The sequence below is a fragment of the Heloderma suspectum genome, chromosome 1 (assembly GCF_057233095.1).
Source record: "Heloderma suspectum isolate Gila_16-S chromosome 1, 16-S_ref, whole genome shotgun sequence".
NCBI lineage: Eukaryota > Metazoa > Chordata > Lepidosauria > Squamata > Helodermatidae > Heloderma > Heloderma suspectum.
Window position 1 is genome coordinate 172342789 of NC_139458.1, and position 23023 is coordinate 172365811.

Genomic DNA, 23023 nt, shown 5'->3' on the forward strand with positions numbered 1-23023 from the left:
TTCCAATGAAAGCATTTTCATGCTCAAAATGAAAAAGGCTTGAATTGTTTTGGCGTATGAGCAGGATCCTCAAGAGTTAACAGGAGTTTGTGGGATACAATTGTATTGATTTTTGGGATCTTGATTGACTTAGGTCCCAGTTAAACCAGATTCCTATCCGCCAAAGTGAGACTAAATCACAAATGGATCAGTTCAATAGTTTATTGACTACACAAAGATGATAAGTGGAGGCAGAAAGAATATACAAAGAAAGCTCATGTCCTGTCAGTCGACAAAGCAGACCATCATCACAGCTAACTGTACACTGTGGGGCCCCAGAGTACAGAGACATTTCCCTAGGACCGGCAAGTTTTTTTTTCAGGCCATTAGCATGCACATTCCCCCTTGGAGCGAGATGAAAGAGCAAAGCCTGTGTGCTGGATTTTATAAGTATTTCTCCCTAAGCTTCAGGAGCTGACAGGCTACCTCTGCCCATTCAGGAGAAGGAGAGGGGATTCTTTCCCATGGTAAGCAAAACTTATCTGGTCTCCCAGGATGACATCATACCACTGGCCAAAACAAACGGCAGACACACTTTTGAGCAGCACTGTGCTGGTTCATGCCCTGACACTGACACTTTTAGGAGTCAGACAGCATTTTTCCTTCAAACTCTTTAAAATGCACATGGTCTTTAAAATTGAAAGGGGAGGAGAACATCTGGGCAATGTTCTTTAAAAACAAACAAACAAACAAACTCAGCCAACTATTCCTTCAGTGTGTTGTGCTGCTGTAGTGTTGGCAAAGTAGAGGTTGGGACAGCAGTACAAAATTGAGCTGTTCAATGGGCTCCTCTGGCAGGCTATGAAGTGCACATTTTTCAATTCTCTTCAGTCTCAGAGCTGCTAGCTATGGCATCATGTAGATTTAAAGCCAATAAAAAGGAATATACCCCAGGGATCTTGTATCACCATGACAGGCCTTTTGTCTGCATGAGCAAACAAAGGGCATGATCCAGTCTATATAAAGCACTTATCAGTCCCATTGATGGCAGTGGGAGAGATTTAAGTATGTATTTAATGCTTCAGTTGAAATCAATTAAATTTAAAAGTGCTTTAGTTTGGCTGGGTTGTGCCTTAAAAGGATTATTAAGGAATCTGGATAAATGATTTCAGGTCACTATTTTGGTATTAAAGCTTTGTTTAGAAACTTCAAATTAACTATTTGATTATCTAAATGAAAAACAACTGTTAGTACAGTCAACTGAAAGGTTGTTTTGCTTATCAGAACAACTTTATTCTTGTTCTGCCTGACTTTTTGCACTGTTTTGCATGTGAATAGTCTGAATGGTTTTCTTATTAGAGTGTATTTAAATAAGTAAATGTATCATTTCATCCTGGAGGTTAAAAGCAGGTAACAATAGATTTAAAACATAAAACTAAAATTACATAAGATCCACTGGAACAGTTATACATAAAATATTGAACATTCAGTCTCTATCTGACTTAACCCAGCCAAAAATTGAAAAGTCTTAATACAGTTTCCAGAAGATGTTCAAGGCATGGAAATGTATCTAGTGGGAAGGACTTCCATAATTATGGGGGAATCCTGGGTACTGTGGTAACTTGCTAGTCCCTAATAAGAAATACAGTTCACAACTTAATAGGTCATTACATAAAAATGAAGCATTTCACTCAATCGTTTTGATAGATGGTCATGATTTGGTGTAAGGGATCAAGATATACCCTAACGTGATTTTCTGATTTAATGTTAAATTATTTTAGATTAATAAATAATATAATTGAGGTTTTAAGAAAATTGTAAAAATTGGATTTTTTCCCCTGCCTAATCCTGCTATATGTGTGGGGCAGGTTTTGAGTGGTATGATAACGCTAAACCATAATTTAGCATTACTTGCATGAGCAAAAAGGAACCCAGAAGCAGCCCTGGGTTTTCATGCTCCTTCTTCCCCTTTCCCATGTGGCTGAGAGGGGGAATAAACCAAAATTCAATTTCACTTTAATGAGATTCCTTGCTTGTTGTTACATGTGAACAAGCCAGCAAAACCACACTGCGTTTGTTGTTGGCTTGTTTAGCAATTGACTAGATCATCATTTTAAATGATGATCCTTGGTTTACATGTAGGAACAAGCCAAGAATCTCATTAAAGTGAAACTGAAATCTGGTTTATTTCTCCTGGCCATGCAGAAGAAGGGGGCGGGGGAAGCACATGAGCTGAAGGCTTTGTCTGGGTTACTTTCTGCTCATGCATGTAGCACTAAGTGTGTCTGTGTGCATGTGTGTGTGCATGCTAGATACAAAATGACTCAACTGGAAGAGGTATGTTTGCTAGTTTTTATGGGTGTCCCACCTGTGGCTTTTTAATTACAGCTTTTAAGAATGGATAGCAAGTTCCTTCTAGTAAAGGACATCTTTCTTTGGGCTTTCTGGCATTAACTTTGCCTTTAAAATGTAGTTGTTATGTATTATTAGTTTTTTTATGTTATGTTTCATTAGCCTTTGACCTCCTGTTGCATTGTGCAGCTTCTTTAACAAGCGCTTATAGTTGATGCATACATACTGAAATATACATCCCTTACAGAGATAAGTCATTTACAGCCCATGACTAGGAAGAGAGTATTCCTTCCCTTACTGTCCTTTTCCCTTTCCCCCACCCACAGAATTGTAGCTTCATATCCAGTCTTTACTGCACTGATATAAACTTGATAAATGTGAAACACTTGCATTTAACCCAATACCATTAATCAAACGGCTTTGAGTAACATCCTCCTCCTGCTCTGTGTTAGCTTTATTGTTAACTCTATTGTTAACTCTACTGCCTTTATATGTAGTGGTTTTTAAAAGACAGGGAAAGCAGTAGCGATGACAAATTGCTGAATGAGTGGTTTCCTTCTCTCCTCCCTCTGTAATTCAACATGAATGGGTGGTCTCCTTCTCCCCTTAGACTGCCTAGGACTTGGCTATCTTAAGGACTACCTGTCTCATTATGAACCTGCCCAGGTATTAAGTATCTGTAGGAGAAGCCCTTTGGTGACTGTGTAAAGTCACAAGCTGTTGTTGTTGTTTATTCGGTCAGTTGCTTCCGACTCTTCGTGACTTCATGGACCAGCCCATGCCAGAGCTTCCTGTCAGCCGTCGCCACCCCCAGCTCCCCCAAGGTCGAGTCCGTCACCTCCAGAATATCATCCATCCATCTTGCCCTTGGTCGGCCCCTTTTCCTTTTGCCTTCCACTTTCCCTAGCATCAGCATCTTCCCCAGGGTATCCTGTCTTCTCATTATGTGGCCAAAGTACTTCAGTTTTGCCTTTAATATCCTTCCCTCAAGTGAGCAGTCTGACTTTATTTCCTGGACTATGGACTGGTTTGATCTTCTTGCAGTCCAAGGCACTCTCAGAACTTGGTTGTATCTATTTTCAGCCATGGATTTATCCATTTGCAGGCTTTGCTTCCCTTCGCTTTTTCTGATTTTGCTGCATCTTTTTGGAATCTCCAGAGGTCACACCTAGATCAGACTGGCTTTGCATCAAGATTCTTTATCACGTCACTCTGATACAATGTTCATAAGATCAAAAAGCAGCCAGATGGTTTGTTGTGCCAAAACACTGTAGCCAACCTCTGAATTTGAATCATCAAGGCCCAAAAATGGATCTTTGCTGTATGTTAAAAATGGGAATAAAATTTAAAGTCATTTTTAGACAATAGCATGTGTGAACAAAGTGCAGTGAATGTAGCATGACCTGGCATTGCTTCTACATAGCTAGCGAAATGTGTTTTAAAAAATTTAGGTAATTATCAAGCAACTGCTGTGCAGGCAGCACTGTTTGTGCTGAAGAACAGGCAGTTGGAATAAATATGGCTTCTCCCTTGTGAATTTTTATTGGTTCAAGGAACAAATAGGCAGTAGTGGATCTCTTGGAAATTCCCCAACTTCTACAATTTGAATTCTACGAAGTATCCTTTAGGTTGTTGTTTTTTTTTTAACTGTAGTCCTCAAGGCCCCCCCCCCCTCACTTTGGGTATGTGTTGAAAAATATCAAGGTATTTAAAAGAAAATTAAAGTAACGACAACTAGGGGTCTTCCAGGAATTGTCTACTTGCATTGGAATCTCCGCAGTTTTAGGGACAAAGAGCAGGGCAATGCTTAGCGATAGGAGGTTGAGAATAGTTTCTTGTTGCTTCATTTGAATTAAGTGGGTGATGGTACGTAGAGGTAAGTCTTTGAGGTTCTTGCAAGAAGCATTAACAAGCACTTTGCAAAAATTATGGGGAAACCTTGATTTTTACCATGTTTCTGTTGTGGCCTAATGAGTCAAACCAGATGTAGCTCACTCTGAATAGGTACAATAGAATTCCCTCTAAATAAAATGCGGAAAGCTACCTTGTGACTGCCTTCTTACTCCCTATGAAATGTGCAGCACTAGCCTTTTTCCCCACCTTTTTCTTAGGGTTTAAGTAGAGTCTCTCCTTCATGGTGCATTGAAGGGGCTCTGTTCTTCTTCCTTGACTCAGTGCCATGCAATGAAGTGCTGTTAGTATCTTATGCATTTTGACAGAGTAGATGTAGTTCCTGCATGGCTGGGCCCAATATCCATGGAAGGCGTTGCTTCTGGCACCAAGTTGACGCCCCCCCCCCCAGCACCTAACCAAGTCTGTCCTTTTTTATTGTAGTGCTTGATCCAGTTTCAGGATCTTCCATACTAACACCATTATAGGGGAAGCTCTTTTTCCCATATAGCCAGACTGCAGAGGCAGAACACCATTCAGTCTTGCTCTGCTGTCACAAAATTTGTTGTTGTTTATTCGCTCAGTCACTTCTGACTCTTCGTGACTTCATGGACCAGCCCACGCCAGAGCTTCCTGTTGGCCGTCGCCACCCCCAGCTCCCCCAAGGTCGAGTCCGTCACCTCCAGAATATCATCCATCCACCTTGCCCTTGGTCGGCCCCTCTTCCTTTTGCCTTCCACTTTCCCTAGCATCAGCATCTTCTCCAGGGTATCCTGTCTTCTCATTATGTGGCCAAAGTACTTCAGTTTTGCCTTTAATATCATTCCCTCAAGTGAGCAGTCTGGCTTTATTTCCTGGAGTACGGACTGGTTTGATCTTCTTGCAGTCCAAGGCACTCCCAGAATTTTCCTCCAGCACCACAGTTCAAAAGCATCTATCTTCCTTCGCTCAGCCTTCCTTATGGTCCAGCTCTGGCAGCCATAGGTTACTACGGGGAATACCATTGCTTTAACTATGCGGACCTTTGTTGTCACAAAATACAACTCTCTATTTAAGGGGTGGGGGCTTTATTGACCTCACAAACTCCTCATTAACATGAATTCATCTCATTGTAATATTTCATGTCATAGACTGCCTATTCAAAGAGGTGATACATAATTCAGAGCAGGGACTCCCTCCGTATGTGAACTCATCATCTTTATTGTCCCTAAGGTACCACCAAGATTAAAAGAGTAAAAAGAAAAATCAGGCTAGTGTGAAATGTTGTAGCATTTATGATGACTAATTCTGCAGCCAGTAAATGAAGAGAGTATTCATAGATGTTGATTTAATAACGCTAGAATGTAGTTCATTACCTTTCATACTAGTAAAATAAGAATATTTAGACATAGAAGTTGTAAGCATTTAATAATTAGATGTAGAACTTATTGCAAGCATTGCTTTAATTGTACCTGGATAAGCAAATAGGCAGTTGTGTTTTGGAAGTGTGAGGTGCAATAGGCCAAACAAATACAGATGTTGATGTGTGTGTGAGCATGCACACTTACCCACATGTGCCATTGTGAGTGTCCTAGGCAGCATATGCTGACTTGATTATATGAGAGCAGCTGCAGTGTCAGATTCTAATTCACTGCTATCCTTTGTGGGACTGCCGAGGCTGGGTAATGGGGGATGTCTCATGGGAAATGGTTGATGGGAAAGGGCTTTCCATGCCTTTACAGATGCATATCCCTGGCCTTGGAAGGGGGCCATGTCTCCATCAGAAATTCTGCAATGTTTAAAAGGAATATTTGAGATGATATGAACTCAGAATAAGGCTTTGAGTTGTGCAAAACATATATCTTCCAGTGAGCTGTGGAAGCTATGAATTCATAAATGGAATTGCTTGGATTTTTAAAAAAATGTCTTTTTAGAAGCAGGTATCCTGCTGACTAGTATTCTTCCTGTTTAGAATTCATGCCACCAGTGACCTGGCTCGGTTATTTAGCTGGTGCTGACTGTGCTTTGTGCCTCTCAGCTGGGTTGCTGCTGCTTTCCCCTGATTTAGAATATTGATTTTTTTTCTAAATGAGAGAACTGGCTGCAGACTGAAAATGACATGGCAGGAGGGGAGAGTGAAACGCAGTGGGTGAGATTAGAACAAAATTGGAAGAAATGACACAAGAAATCAATGAGGGGTTGTTGAAACAATAATTGATTATGGGGTCTTGAAAAAGGAACATGATGTCCAACAGCATGTTAAAGCTCAACAGCGTTGGGGGAGGGGGCAGATGAGAAACACATATTTTAGGCAAAAGCACACTTCCTTCTTAAATGAACGTGCTTGATAATAGACCAGCCTTGCTACAGTGAGAATAAAGGCTGCTACCTGTATGAAATTGCGCAACCGTAGCATGAAAAAACAAATAAATTCATCTACAGTATATCATGACAAAAATAGTATAATAACAGTACTTGAGTTTACTCACATTTTCTGTGTTCTTTTTTCTGCACATAGAGGAGTTGCAGGCAGCTCTGATCTTGCAGTTATGGGTAGATTAGCAATTAACATTGCAAATCTAGTGTCCCTGCAGTGCCTCTTCTCCATTGACTTCTGAGCTGTACAAGACCTTGACAAGCTGCTACTTGCTACCTAGGTCCTTTGCACTAATCTAGTGCCGGAGCTTGGGGGTTGTACCAGTACAATATGAACATATAGAAAGAACCTGGATCCAAAGAATCCCAGTTCAACGCACTCTTGGTAGCTATGGGCTTTGGTGGATCAAATAGCACCGCTCATGTCATATGGCATGCCTCTCTTGGAACAGAGGGGAGTGTTCAAGAGTCTCTGAAGCATGGGGGTCTTCTAGTTTGAAGTAAAAAAAAGTTACAAAAAAATCCCACTGACCACATACAAACATCATTTTTTAAGCCTGGCTGGTATTTTTAAGCCTGGCTATTACAAGGGAAACTCTTGGGCAGGGGTCCACAAATATTTTTCTTACTAACTAGCCTCTATTTGTCCTCAGTATGAAATCCCTCCCTCTGTCCCTGTGCAGAGGACTTCGGAGATAGTCAGAAGGTTGCCATTAGTTCTGGAGTATAGAAAACATAAGGGAGTAGGAGCTTTCTCTTGAGGTTTTTGTATTGTGTCCAAATCTCTATGCAAGTGAGAAGACTCCTTTTCACCAAAGCAAGGGCTTGGGAGCAAGACAGAGTTTACTCTCTCGCTTGTGAAGCATCTGGGAGAAGGGAAGAATCAGTAGGAGTTTCCCTCTTTGCTGTTTAAAATTCTGCAAACTACAGAATAAATTGGCATCTCCTTGAGCCTTCTGCATGAGGTTCACGGGAGAGGTGGGGCCTTGTCTTACTAGCACTGCAGGTTGGGTACAATAAGAAGCAGCAAAGGGTTGGTAGTGAAGGGGCAAGAGAGCGAGCAGAGAAAGTAAGCGCTTGGCTGCAGGTCAGTTTTTCCCCCTGTTTGGCTGACCACCCCTCCTCCTGGGAAAGAAAGCCCTCCAAGTTGAGTGCCTGAGATGGAAGCAGCACAACCTTCACTTGTAACTGTCATGGTGGCAGAAACAGTCAAGTCAGCCGGTAGTTGTAGATTTCAATTTGCAATACTGTAATGAACTCTTGTTCATATTTAATTATATTTATATCCAGTGATGTGAGAAAGAAAATTCTCCATGGAAAAATATTCAAAACAGATATTTTCCCCCATTTCATAAGTTCATTAGTAACAATGAATGGATGCTAATTACAAATACAATGTTAGGCAAGCTTGGTAGTTTCAAAGTTGTAATTAATGTTTTTCAAGTGAATATGCCTACCAAGCATGTGAGAGAATATGTATATGTCATTGAAATACATACATGTCTTAGTGTGAATTAGAACTAAGAAGTAGTGACAGCGTAACTTGAAGGTGCCCCAATAGCTTCAGTGGAATAGGGCTGAACTCTGTTGAAAGAGATCAGTGGTTGTCAGCATATGATGCACAGTCCTTTGGGCTGCTAAATTTATATTATTGTCAACAGTTTTCAGTGCCTTTGTTTTTATCTTAAATGTAAGATAATGTAAGAGAAGTACATGCTGTTGTCTTCAAGTGTGCAGTCCTATCCAGATAGGCGGCCACCTCTGAACTGACAGGCAACCACCTATCCAAAGCAGGGCAGGAGAAGCACGGAAGAAATCGTTCCTTCTGCACTCCTCCTGCCCTGCATTTTCAGCTAGACAGCTGATGGCGGCTGTCTAGCCATGGAAGGGCTGCGCAGGGGAGGAGGCTGCTGTACGACACATTGGATGTGTTGTACAGGCATTTCCTCCTTCCCTGCACTGGAATGCCCCCAGACACACACCCTTTTGACCGCTCCGTGCTTCTCTTGAGAGCACGGAGGACAGAGTTGTTCTGCGCTGCCTCAGAGGCAGCATGGAAGTGGGGGGAGGTCAGTTCTCTGGGAACTGACCTCTGAGTGCGGGCTCCAAGGTCGGTTCCCAGAAAACACCATATCCTATGACCATCTAGCCATTGTCTAGCAGCCATAGGATTGCTCCCTCCATTATCTAAGTATTCCAGTAAACATTTCTACATAATATAACATTTAAATTGTATACTTTAATTCCTCTTTCAGATATATCGTGTCAAATACTTGTGGTGTATTGGGGGGAAATTACCATGGGGTATTTTGTTTTGCTTTGTTTACTAAAGAAAAGTAAAATAAATATGTTAAATTAGATCGCTCTCTAGGGCATCAAACATTTTTCCATTGTAAATTGATTTTTTTCTGATGCAGATTGCTTTATGCAAATTAATTTGTCTAGGAAGAAATTCTAGAAATTTTAGAAAAATTCTAAAAAAGTCCCCCCAAAATTTCCAGTTCAAAATTTTCTGGAAAACCCTCTCACTGAGAGAGCAATCCTGTGGCCCCTAGACAGCATCTGGGATGCCATAGGATGCTGTGGATCTCCTGCTCTGCACCTGTAGACAGAGCTATGAGTTTAGAGGAGGAGATCAGATGTGCAACCTTATAAGAAAAGTTGGAGGGGGAGAAAAAGGGACATGCTGGTGGGCAGGGAGGGGAGAGAAAGGCCAGGTTGTGCAATATCCTTTGGCCTCTCCAGTTCTCTCTCCACCCACCAAAAGGTCAGTCAGCTAGAACAGTTCAGAGGCCTGTCTAGCTGCTTTTTGTACTTTAAACAGAGAACTGAAGCAAAATTGCCTCCATCCTTCTCTTGCCCTGCCTGGCTCTTGTGGGCAGAGCATAGGATAGGCAGAGGCCTCCAAACCTGGAGCCCTCTGTATCGGGAGCACTACCCATAGGATATACTCTAAGTATATCCTGCTCCTACATGAAGTTCCCAGTGGCCCCCATCTAGTTTGCTGACCAAGTTCACACTTGCCAATAGTGCCGTAGCATTTGCTATACCCAGATTGTATTCACGGAACCTGGAAGCCTCTTTTTTATGTACATTGAAGATCAATCCCAAGGAAAAAGAGTGTTTAAATGTGGTATAAATTTAAAAACAAGAGTGTGTAATGTAATATAATATTGTTTGTATTGTGAATAGTTATCTGTGAGAAGTGAGTTTAGCAATTTACCTCTCTAAGCATTTACATTGTATGCCAGGCCTACCGTTGGCAACCTGCCAAGATTCAGGATAGCTGTTACTTGTTACCAAGGAAGTGACTAAGACTTGGTTCATGTGTAACAACAACCCATCAATTTACAAACATTTTTTTGTTGGGTTGTTGTTTTTGGTTGGGATTGGTAATACAATCAGTACAATAAGAATCAATATGTATCTTTCTACTTCTTTTAGACCTTCCTCTAAAGTAATTGTTTACTGTATGACAAATACACTTTTATAGATTCTGTCAAAAACATGCTTTTTCTTGGTATGCAGTTTTGTACACTAGAGATGATTAATAGTAAAAGGTTGCAGGAAGTATCTCTGATTGAGCTGTGGTTTTTATTTAATGCATTTTGGTTTTTATCCTTTATTATGGCCTTGAGAACAAGGAGAGCTGATGGTAGGTAGCAATTTATGTAATGATTCACATTTGCAAAGTGGTGTGTAAGCATTCAGTAAATGAATTTTTGCAGCTCATCACAGACTCCAGGTAGGGAACTATGTCTAAGAGATGACACAGTTTTAATGGCAATGTAATATGTGAACACCCTGAGGAGAGTGTTGGCTGTAGCTTAATGATTGTTGCTGTTAACCTAGTGCAACTGCCTGAGGATTTGTACTTAGTTCTCTCTTTACAACATAAATAACCTTGACTGAAGTGAAAGATTAAAAATCTTTTCTCCATTGCAACTTCCCTACTAGAGCCAAGAAGCAATTCTTAAAATAAATAAACTCTGGAATAGATTATTTTTTTTACTTAGCACGTTTATATTCTTCTGTTTCTCCAAGGAACTTAAGGTAGCATACCTGGCTCTCCTCTGCATTTTATTCTCGCAACAACCTTGAAAAGTAGGTTAGGCTGAGAGATAGTGACTCTGGTTCAGGATAACCCAGTAAGTTTCATGGCTGAGTTAGAATTTGATTCTGGCTTTACTTTGTGTTTGTACTGCCATGCCTTGCCTTACAGGGCTATTGTGAGGATAAAATGAGATAGGCCTAAGTATGCCACATTGAGTTCCTTGAAGGATGGATGGGATACTAAAACCTTAAAGGACTTCCTAACTTATTTTACTTTACATTATTACATTTAAACCTGAGCCTTTCTCAGAGGAGCTTGGGGTAGCATACATGGTCTTTCTTCTTTATCCTGTGAGGTAAATTGGGCTGATAGAGTGAGCTGTTGGCTCATGGTGGTATTACAGAAGGGTCCCAGGTTCAGTCCTTGAATTGGATTGGGGAAAAAATCTCTTGTCTGGAGCCCCGGAGAACAGTCAGTGCATGCAGTGCTGAGTTGTTTAGACCAACGGTCTGGCTGGGAACAAGGCAGCTTCCTATGTGCCTAAGTGGCCATGCTAGGATTTGAATCAAAAAGTCCAGCAATTCAGGCACTGAGCCATGCTGGTTCTCTGTAAACAAGAACAATATTCTTTAAACAAAATTGTGTTTTCTTTCTGTATCCCTCTGCTTGATCCACAAAGTGCCAAGTTGAAGCAGATGAGCTGCAGTGGAGTTTGTCTGATTCCCACAATAGATTCAGGGGTCAAAAAATAATGACCCTGCCCAAACGCTTACAGTAAATAATACAATATAAGAGAGAAGAAATTATACAAGGTTAATGACAAAAAATTAGACTGAATCTGGAAGCAATAAGCCAAAATTGGGGAGGAAGATCTCCAGGTGTTTTGGACCTCAACTCGCAGAATTCCTGACCATTGGCTATCCAAAAGAACACATGTTTATCATCACCAGAGTAAAAATGAAGTCTGTGTGTGTCCGTGCTGACAATTTAATGTAATGACTCTTCTAGAAACTCTGAAATAAATTAGCTGGTCCTTTGTTCTGAAAGAGCTGGTAAATATTTTGTGTTTAGCTGCTTTCAGCTAGGTACAATAAAGTCAAGATGGGTTACTTATTTGAGTTTTAAAGAGTCCTACATATCATTTTGGGCCCTATAAAAGCGTGCCTCTAGAACAAAGGATATAAGGGTCATTCAGTGTGAATTCTCCCCTGTATCAACCTTGGTCATGCGTGGCGATTGTACAGCTCAGGATTCAACCTTAAATTACAACCTTTCCATCTTAAATTATCTTCTTAGACATGTAAAAAATGGGCAAATATCAAATTATATTGGCCACTGGACTAAATGTGTGTCTCGTAGGCAGTATATGACATGTTTTATGACAATAAGTACATTGTAGATTTTAAACTATTATAATAAAAGCCTGGATTTACAGTCAGTAGTACACACTATCCTTGATACATAAAATACTGCCAGTGAGGTTTTGTGTGTAAATACAATGGATAAAATATTGCCTTTGAATGTGGTTCTTACACAGATTTTTGCTAGCGGTTTTCAGAACTTCAGGTTGAACAGGTGACAGGTTAATTTATAGTCAGCTTTACACATAAATCAAAGTGAAGATGATGGAGCACAAGTGTCTGACCATCTGGTTGCAGACTGAAGATGCATATGGAAAGACTGAATTGTATAACTAAATAGAATTTACTTACTTAAAAGTTAGCTTTTCAGTTTTTAATTACAATGTTGGCAGCTGCTTTTTCCTCTCTCCAAAGAAGCTATATTTTTGAATTGAGCAAGGCCTGGCAACATTGGTATTGCCCATAGACTCCCACCAAGCAGAAATTAAAGCAAAAGGCTGTTTTAGGGAAGTACGAAAATCACTTACCTTTCAGCGGATTCTGTTCATGGTGTGTGGGGGGGAGGCGTTCCGTCCCTCCCCCCAGAATCCTCAACGGGGGGGGGGAGGCAATCCGGTCCCGGAATCCTTGATGGCTGGCTGTGCTCCGTGGTGGCTCCGCGGAGCAGCTGGCCAGGCCAGGGCCGTCTGCAGCCAGATTTCCGGCCGCGGAGGGCTCTGGGTAAAAAAAACCACACACACACACACAAAACGCGTACGCAAATGGTGGCGTTCCTTATTTTTTGCCGTCTTAGTCTACGTAAATATTTACGTAGACTATTACAGCGAAAATAAAGGGGAACGCAAATAGCATAGTGGGAGCTATTTGCATCCCTTTTTGATTCTCTGTTTTAGCCTATGTAAATATTTTTATTTACGTAAATATATAAATGTAAATATTTACATTCAAATGTTTATGTAGGCTAAAACGGCCTATTTATTTCTGCCGTAATTGTTTTTTGGTTTTTGTTTTTTTTTTAGCGTTTTTTGGCTTTTTTTTTTTTTTTTTACAGAGACGTGATAGGCTACATAAAGACTTATGTAGCCTATCGCATCCCGGTAAAAAAAAACCCAACAAAAGCATAAATATTTACGTAGACTAAGATGGTGAAAAATAAGGAACTACAGCCGCCGCCATTTGCGTACGCGTTTTTTTTTTTTTTTTACCGGGATGTGATAGGCTACGTAAGTCTTTATGTAGCCTATCACGTCTCTGTAAAAAAAAAAAAAAAACCCAAACGCCAGACTGCAAATGGTGGCAGCGGCAGCCGGTCGGAAGACCAGCCGCCGGAGCCGCCGGAGCCGCTGCCAGAGCTGCCGCCGCCCGGACCATCTGCCCCAGGTAAGTCTCGTCCCAGGGGCGATCCGTGGGGGGGCAGGGGGGGCAGGCCATTCCGCCACAGATTTTGGGGGGCCGAATGCACTGGCATTTGGCCTCACCGAGATCGGTAGCGGAATTCTCTGACATTCCTAGGCTGTTTATTCCTCCCACGAACCAGAACTGAGAGAGGTTTAAAGAGGCCTTTGCCTGTGTTTCATGGCCAGATAATGTGTTGTTTATAGCCATAAGCAACCTTCAGTGGAGCCATTTTTGGCAGAATCCCTATGTCAAGTTCTCATCCTGGCTGTAATGTACTTGCAGCATGCTTTGGGCTGTCAAATGAGTCTCTGTTTTCCTAGCAGTTGTAGAGATCACTAGGTAAACTTGAAATGGGATTGCCCCATTGCATCATGAGTACTTGTGGTGAACATAACATGCGCTGCATTCTTCTGTGTGTCCTTTGGATTGGCAGCTGTGCTGAGGGATGGATGGGGACCCTCGGAATTAGTTTCAGCTGCCAATTACCTCTTGTGGCTGGGTTATATGATGTCTCTGCTTTTGTAAAGTCTGTGGGCTGGTTTGGGGAATAATTCTGTGTGTTTGACTTCTATAGAATATATTCTGCACAATTTTTAATGCTTAACTTTTTGTCTCATCCCTTTCTTACATATTTGCCATTATCTCGGAAGCAATGTGGCAGGCTGCCATTTCAGTTTCCCTGCCACAAAAGCCAATAATACATACCTGCTTTTTAGAAGGAGAGTGATCAAATTCAGTTAAGGTGTTTTTTGTTTTGCTAATGGGGAAGGAATCTCCCCCCCACAAATTAGCAAAAACAAGTAAATCCAGCTACCCACATCATCATCATTATTAACTGAATTAGGATTACTAGCATATGATATTATGTAATATGTTTGGACATGGAGCTATATATTACTCAGGAGGAAGAACTCAGCATTATAACATTTAGCTTTTCCTTTGATTGAAATACTGGAGCAAGGTGCATCAGGTCTTGGGAAGTATTTTAACTTGGTGTTAATGCAGGTTTCAGTGGGAAATTTCTAATGTTTTGATGAATTTACCTCTTCAAATTTAGGTTTCTGTTCAGATTATAGATCTTATATCTCTAATTGCTACTTCTTAGCAATGCCATTTGAGTTTTAACTTGAATGTTCGGGTCTATTCTTTTTCCTTCATACCATACTGAATCTGACAAGCTTCTGGGTAATTAGAATTCCAGCTAGTGTTTGCTAACTGCTCTGAATAGGCTATCTGACAAATGCCAGATGTACCATTATTGTAATATATTTTGTAGTAATCAACAATCCAAATTGAGCAGGTGTACATTTTATATAGATCTGTGTTGGATTTTATAATGGTATTTTTGCTGTGTGTGTTCTTTCCTAAAAAGAAATACCTCTTGTTTTTATTTCAGCAAGGGAAACCTTATGTCTTTGATAGAGTGCTACCTTCCAATACATCCCAAGAACAAGTCTATAATGCTTGTGCCAAACAGATTGTTAAAGGTAAGGAATGTTCAATTAACCTCTCATGATAGGAGGGGCGGTGTTGAGCACAAATAGGAACTGGTAATAATGTAGGGATGGGGAGGAAGTAATGTGAATTTTTCCTTTGTTTCTTTTGATAGGTGAGATGCTGGACTTGCAAAACTCACACAATTGGATGTATGAACTTCTGAAATCCTGTGGGTGCTTATGGGTCTCAACATGGACTCATGAGTGTCTCTACTTTTTGTGTTATAGTGGAAATGGGGAAAGACATAGTGCACGTCTTCGTTTCACTTCTGAGTATCAAGGAAGGGACATGACTCCATGGTAGAGCACATGCCTTGCATACAGAAGGTCTCAGGTTCACTCCCCTGTCATCTCCAGTTAAAAATTATCAGGTAGCAGGCAATGTGAAAGTCTCTTAGGCTATGTTTGTACATAATGATAAGGCAGGATTACAGAGAACCCTGGCATACTGTGAACACACTGGTCCACGCAGCGTATTTATTCCTGCTTGCTAACATAGCACCTAAACAGAGCAGGAAGGGTTTGTTTAACACATCTTTTGAACTGAGAATTCTGGCTTTTCGCTCCCTTTACAAGCCAGTATTTATACACCAAGAACAAACTGGCTTGCGATCTTGGCTTGTAATGGGAGCAAAAAGCCAGAATACCCAGTTCAGACAACACAGCAAAAAACCCTTTTCTGGTTTGTTTAGGGCTTGTACTAGTAGGGTGGAGCAAAGCAGTAGTAAACAGGCTGCATGCACTAGCAGACAGCTTGTTCACAATAAGCCAGGACTCGCAGGAACCCTGGTTTCTTCTTCTGTGTAAATGCAGCCTTTACCTGAGATCTTGGAGTATCATGGCTTGTTAGAGTAGGTAGTGGAGGGCTCAACAGACAAATAGTCCAACCTGGTGTAAAGCAGCTTCTTATGTTCCTTCTGACCTTACTTATAGAGGGGTAGCTGTGATTGATCCCCTTCATGGATCACTGCCTTGTTGTGGCGAAGGGGCTTGTGTAACTCAGTGAAGCCATAAGCTATGCCGTGCAGGGCCACCCAAGACGGACAGGTCATGGCAGAGAGTTCTGACAAAATGTGGTCCACTGGAGAAGGAAATGGCAACCCACTCCAGTATTCTTGCCAAGAAAATGCCATGGAACATATCACAAGGCTAAAAGATATGATGCCGGAAGATGAGCCCCTCAGGTCGGAAGGTGTCCAGTATACTACTGGGGAAGAGCAGAGGGTATTTCCAAGTAGCGCCAGAAAGAGCGAAGCGGCTGGGCCAAAGCCGAAAGGACACTCAGCTGTGGATGTGTCTGGTGGTGAAAAGAAAATCCGATGCTGTAAAGAACAATATTGTTTAGGAACCTGGAATGTCAGATCAATGAATCAAGGTAAGCTGGAGGTGGTCAAACATGAGATGGCAAGATTGAACATCGACATCTTGGGAATCAGTGAACTCAAATGGACAGGCATGGGCGAATTTAATTCAGGTGACCATCATATCTACTATTGTGGGCAAGAATCCCTTAGAAGAAATGGAGTAGCACTCATAGTCAACAAAAGGGTGGGAAAAGCAGTACCGGGGTACAATCTTAAAAATGATAGAATGATCTCAGTACGAATCCAAGGCAAACCATTCAACATCACAGTAATTCAAGTCTATGCCCCAACCACTGATGCCGAAGAAGCTGAGGTTGATCGGTTCTATGAAGACCTACAACACCTTCTAGAACTAACACCAAAAAAAGATGTCCTCTTCATCATAGGGGATTGGAATGCTAAAGTAGGAAGTCAAGAAATCACTGGGATAACAGGCAGGCATGGCCTTGGTGTACAAAATGAAGCAGGACAAAAGCTAATAGAGTTTTGCCAAGAGAACACGCTGATCATAGCAAACACTCTTTTCCAACAGCACAAGAGATGACTCTACACATGGACATCACCAGATGGTCAATATCGAAATCAGATTGATTATGTTCTTTGCAGCCAAAGATGGAGAAGCTCTATACAGTCAGTCAAAACAAGACCTGGAGCTGACTGTAGCTCAGATCATGAGCTTCTTGTTGCAAAATTTCGGCTTAAATTGAAGAACGTAGGGAAAACCACTAAACCATTCAGGTATGACCTAAATCATATCCCTTATGAATATACAGTGGAGGTGAGGAATAGATTTCAGGGATTAGACCTGATAGACAGAGTGCCTGAGGGACTATAGACGGAGGTCCGTAACATTGTTCAGGAGGCAGCAACTCAATGCATCCCAAAGAAAAAGAAATGCAAGAAAGCCAAGTGGCTGTCTGATGAGGCTTTACAAGTAGCTGAGGAAAAAAGGGAAGTGAAAAGCAAGGGAGAAAGGGGAAGATATATCCATCTGAATGCAGAGTTCCAGAGAATAGCAAGGAGAGACAAGAAGGCCTTCTTAAATGAACAATGCAAAGAAATCGAGGAAAACAACAGAATGGGAAAGACTAGAGATCTCTTCAAGAAAATTGGAGATCTCAAGGGAACGTTTTGTGCAAAGACGGGCATGATAAAGGACAAAGAAGGCAGGGACCTAACAGAAGCAGATGAGATTAAGAAGAGGTGGCAAGAATACAGAAGAACTATACAGGAAAGATCTTAATGTCCCTGATAGCCATGATAGTGCGGTCACTGAACTTGAGCCGAACATCCTCGAGAGTGAAGTCAAGTGGGCCTTAGGAAGCATTACTAACAACAAAGCTAGTGGAGATGACAGTATTCCAGCTGAGCTGTTTAAAATCCTAAAAGATGATGCTGTTAAAGTGCTGCATTCAATATGCGAACAAATTTGGAACACTCAACAATGGCCACAAGACTGGAAAAGGTCAGTTTACATTCCAATTCCAAAGAAGGGCAATGCCAAAGAGTGTTCAAACTACCGCACAATTGCGCTCATTTCACATGCCAGCAAGGTGATGCTCAAAATCCTACAAGCTAGGCTTCAGCAGTATGCGAACCGAGAACTACCGGAAGTACAAGCTGGTTTTCGAAGAGGCAGAGGAACTAGAGATCAAATCGCCAACATTCGCTGCATCATGGAGAAAGCAAGAGAATTCCAGAAAAATGTCTATTTCTGCTTCATTGACTACGCTAAAGCCTTTGATTGTGTGGATCACAACAAACTGTGGCAAATTCTTAAAGTGATGGGAGTACCAGACCACCTTACCTGTCTCCTGAGAAACCTGTACGAGGGTCAAGAAGCAACAGTAAGAACCAGACATGGAACAACCGATTGGTTCAAAATTGGGAAAGGAGTACGACAAGGCTGCATATTGTCACCCTGCTTATTTAACTTATATGCAGAATACATCATGAGAAATGCTGGGTTGGATGAATCACAGGTCGGAATTAAGATTGCTGGGAGAATTATCAACAACCTCCGATATGCAGACGATACCACCCTAATGGCAGAAAGCGAAGAGGATCTCAAGAGCCTCTTGTTGAGGGTGAAAGAGGAGAGTGCAAAAGCTGGTTTGAAACTCAACATTAAAAAACCGAAGATCATGGCATCTGGCCCTATCACTTCCTGGCATATATAAGGGGAAGAAATGGAAGCAGTGACAGATTTTACTTTCTTGGGCTCCAAGATCACCGCGGACGGTGACTGTAGCCATGAAATTAAAAGACGCTTGCTCCTTGGGAGGAAAGCTATGGCAAACCTAGACAGCATAGTAAGAAGCAGAGACATCACCTTACCGACAAAGGTCCGTCTAATCAAAGCTATGGTTTTCCCAGTAGTAATGTATGGCTGTGAGAGCTGGATTATAAGGAAGGCTGAGCGCTGAAGAATTGATGCCTTCGAACTGTGGTGCTGGAGAAGACTCTGACGAGTCCCCTGGACTGCAAGGAGGTCAAATCCGTCCATCCTAAAGGAAATCAACCCTGAGTGCTCATTGGAAGGACAGATACTGAAGCTGAAGCTCAAATATTTTGGCCACCTAATGCAAAGAGAAAACTCTCTGGAAAAGACCCTGATGCTGGGAAAGACTGAAGGCAAAAGGAGAAGGGGACGGCAGAGGATGAGATGGCTAGATAGCATCACCGATGCAATGAATATGAACTTGAGCACGCTCCGGGAGAGAGTGCAGGACAGGAAGGCCTGGCGTGCTATGGTCCATGGGGTCACGAAGAGTCGGACACGACTGAACGACTGAACAACAACAAGCTGTGATTGATATGCCTCTCTGAAGTTAGAACTAAGTTTCTGGAACTGTTCTTGAAAATCTTTTGGCCAGTACACTATTTTTAAAAGTTCTTTTTTGTGTGATAGTGATCAATAAGTCACCAAAGTAATGGCATATTCTGCATTAACTCCAGGAAAATAGTAGCTACTATGAATAGGCCTGTTTTTCACAAAACCATTTTGATGTTGAAGTTTTAGCTGCATTGTAGCTTAGTTTAACTGATACTGCAGATGATAAATGCTTTTGGATTTTTACGTATATCTTAGTTCAATGGCTGACATCCTAATGTTTTGTACTGTGAATAGAAGAAGCTTCTGTTAATGGAAGGGAAGAGTTGTGCTCATGACAGGACCACTTCCAGTCATAGAAAAAGCCCCTTCTGTGAGTGCAGCTCCCCTTTTGTGAATGGAGTGAAAAGTTAGAATCCAAGCTGTTGTGTCTAGATTCTTCCCTCCTCAATCTATCTGGGTGGTGGGGAGTCCTTTCTGATTGTTGCTATGTATGTAGTGACTGATTTAAAAACTTTGATAACAGAATGAAGCTATCAAATAAGCAACCCTAGACTAATGATGGGAATAGCCCTGAGCTTCATCAGTGTACTTCATAGAGACTAAGACCTGGTTCTCATGTGGGTTGTCATTATGTGTGAACCCAGAACTATGGGTCAACTGTGGAATGTTAACCATGAACAACCTATGAAAAGAACCCATGATTTGTTTCTGGGTTTTGAACTGTGGGTTGTTTAAACCATAGGTTGTCATTGCATGTGAACCCAGAATCATGTGTTGTTCATGGGTTGTGTTGCAAGGCTATAGAGTTGATTGGAAAGAGTAGCAAAAACCCGACCACTCTACATGCTGTCTCGCGATCTCTCTTGCCCTTTTCCCTCACATGCAGGGATGCTGACGTCTGCCTGGCAGCAGCAGCAGCAAGATAGTTCATTCTGCCTCCTCCCTACTGCAGTTTGGCGTTTTCCATGAAAGCAGCAGGTTGTTTTTGCATTTGGCTTTTCATTGTAACAACCAACTGGTGCTTATTTCCACTGAACGACCTTGGAGAAAGGTGGCTATGCTGTCCCAAATTAGTTGCGTTTGCATTCCAAAGTGTACCAAAGCAACCCCAAAGAGATTCTTTTCTGCCAGCTGTTGCCTCTCACCCCAATGTCCTGTGTTCTCAGAGGGCCACTCGCAGAACTGATTTCCGTCTCTCAGTAGCTGTGGGTCATGAGCACAGTGTTCTGCAAGGTCTTGAGCTGCCATCCCTCCAAGGTAAATAAAACATTAGGAGTGTTCTCTAAGGATGCTCCCGACTCCCTCCTTCTGCTCTGGGCATGTGAAAAGGTGGGTGAACAGCAGTGTCAGGACAGCATGCAGTCTCGTCTTCTTCATAGCCATCTTTATGTTACTGGCTGCTACCACATCTGGCAGAGAGCCACAATGGCTGGGAGAACTCCACACTCATCAGAATCCAGAATGGAGGAGGACTACTAGGCTTCTCTCTTCTTTGCTGTAGAGGCTGTCTCACAAGCGTCTCAGTTATCACAGGCACATTCTTAGGCAGACGGGTCCCAAGAAACCCAGAGAATGTGCACTAGGTTATGGAGTGATGCTGAAATTGCCATATTCATCGATCTCTGGATCAGTTGAGAGGCACAGCCCTACAGAGCACCTATAGATACAAGAATGTGTTCATATGATTTTCTCAACAAATGTTAGCCTGAGGCTTTGCGCACACACCTGCACAGTGCAGAGAAATGATTAATAAGGAATTTTAAGGGGACAGTGACCCAGAAGTGCTAAGGAATGTTAAGGGGACAATGATCCAGAAGTGCTCAGATGTTGAACCATGCCATGCTATGACAAGTTAGCAACAATTCTGCTGGACAGGAGGGATGTGACACCTAGGTATATCATTGGCAGTGGCATCTTGGTGTCACATCAGAGTTAGGCATCACTCCATGAAGGTCAGCCTTTTCCCCCACTAGGGATTCCTCATCACCTACCCTAGGGCTGTCAAGGAGAATATATGCTGCATGGAGAGTGGGTGCGATCATGTCCAACTTGTTGAGACTTGGTTCGTGCCACAGAAATGATAGGGGAGTGCAAATGTGAAGGTCTTCAAGAGCTGGATGAATGGGAGCATCACCAGAGGATGAGTGGAAGTCTCCTGTCTATGTGGGCAAGATGGCACATCTCTCAAAGTATGCATGTTTCTGGAAAGTCAGTAGATAATGCCTCTGCATTATGCATGCCTCAGACCAGACTTTTGAAAGGACCATGGTGGACTGGATTGCTGCAGTGGAAAGGCAAACTGATGTGGCCTTGATGGCAACAGTTCCAGAACAGAACCCAAATGTGCCCTTAGGTCCAAAAAAGTTGAGGACCCCTGCCCCAGAGGCTGCTGTCAGTTCTGGGTATGTTGAGCCTGATCTGGACTGAGGCGCTGGGCCTGGTTTATAATCTCATGCGATCGCTGCCCCTGCCCCCCCCATGTAATGACCAAAGTCTGCACTTCTGTTCGATCTCTCTGTTTTCCCTGTCCTCCTGCTACTAATAAACTTGCAGTACTATAGTGCTGAAACTGGTGTCCCATTGCTCCTGTGCATTGCAAGAATCCTCTCTCTGGAGTGTCACGGAACAGACCACTATAACCAAAGGTGTTTCTACAGCATGGTTTTGCAGGTGCTGTGGTAGACGCAAAGGGCAGGTTCATAGACATTTACGCTGGTGTGTCCAGAAGTCATGACACAGCTGCCTTTTGGAATTCACCCGTAGCAGTTAAGCTATCCATGGGGAATGTTCTTCACTGTCCCCCCGATTATGGTTAAAGGGGTGCCAGTGCACCCACTCATCCTTGGTGACCAGGCTTTCATGGTTCTGCCATGGTTTAGGGGTCTGTATTGTGCTCTGCAAATGGCAAAAGGAAAAAAAAATCTACTACTACCACAGCAGGGTGAGACTACCAGCAAGGAGAGCATCTGGGTGGTTAAAGTCATAGTGGTGTTTGCTTTACACACTTCTGGATGTTGAAGAAGACCTTGTGGCAGATGTTATCAGCATCTGTTTCATACTCCTGGAGGAGAACCCCCAGCTTCCAGGATGCCATCGCCATAGGTTCCCTGCAACAGCAGTCTGCTCTGCGCCCACTGAACCCCTACTCAGAAACAGTGTTACAGCAGGAAGCATGAGCGATACATGCTGCTCTAGTTGACATTATCCTGAGCTCGATGGTCTTATAGGCCCCTTCCAACCCTACTATTCCATGATTCATCTGGGGCCATTTTCCACATGTTATCAGTGGCTACATACTGTGCCAACTGGCAGCCCATACTGTTTTCACGATCACAAACCCTGCCTGCCCATTATGCACTTCGTGCTCCCAGCATGCCCTCTCGTAGTTTTTTGGCTGCTCTCCCTTGCATGGTCCCACCCCAATTGAAGTACTTACTAAGTAATAACCTGCCTTCTACGTAACCTGAACAAGCTATCAGTAAAATTTATAGGGAAATGCCTATAGGGAAAATGGTAGCAGGTGGGGAGGGTTTCATCAGGACAGTACAAGCATTCCTGGGAACAGCCAATTATTATTACAAACTTAGAATGCAGAGCGGACCAGTGGTGAAAAGTCTGCTGACATAACGAAGCCTTGCCAGCGGTTGCCCATACTTCAGTGTTGCAAAGGCTCTTGGGACAGAGACTGGGAGAGAGTGAGGAGGGTGGAACAAAACAATCCACAAATTGGGAAAACAAGCTGCAATGTGCTCAACTGTCTGGTGGCCAACTCCTGGGTTAACTCTGGGTAAGGCAACAACCCATGAATTAGTTCTCTCTACCTTAAGGTGCTTACAGGAGATGCATCAGCTTTGCAAAATATAGGTTAGGATAAATATTTTCTTAAAGGAAGGGTATTTAATGCTGCATCCACATTATGTTTTGTTTATAGATGCTTC

General features: G+C 42.4%; 1 protein-coding gene across 1 annotated transcript in view; it reads left to right on the plus strand.

Annotated features, from left to right (window-relative positions):
• Positions 1–23023, plus strand: part of KIF5C (kinesin family member 5C) — a 117701-nt gene that overhangs the window by 9506 nt on the left and 85172 nt on the right. The window contains exon 2 of the mRNA XM_084810293.1: positions 14786–14876. Coding sequence (XP_084666419.1) covers positions 14786–14876 — 91 coding nt within the window. The remainder of the gene's footprint in view (positions 1–14785; positions 14877–23023) is intronic.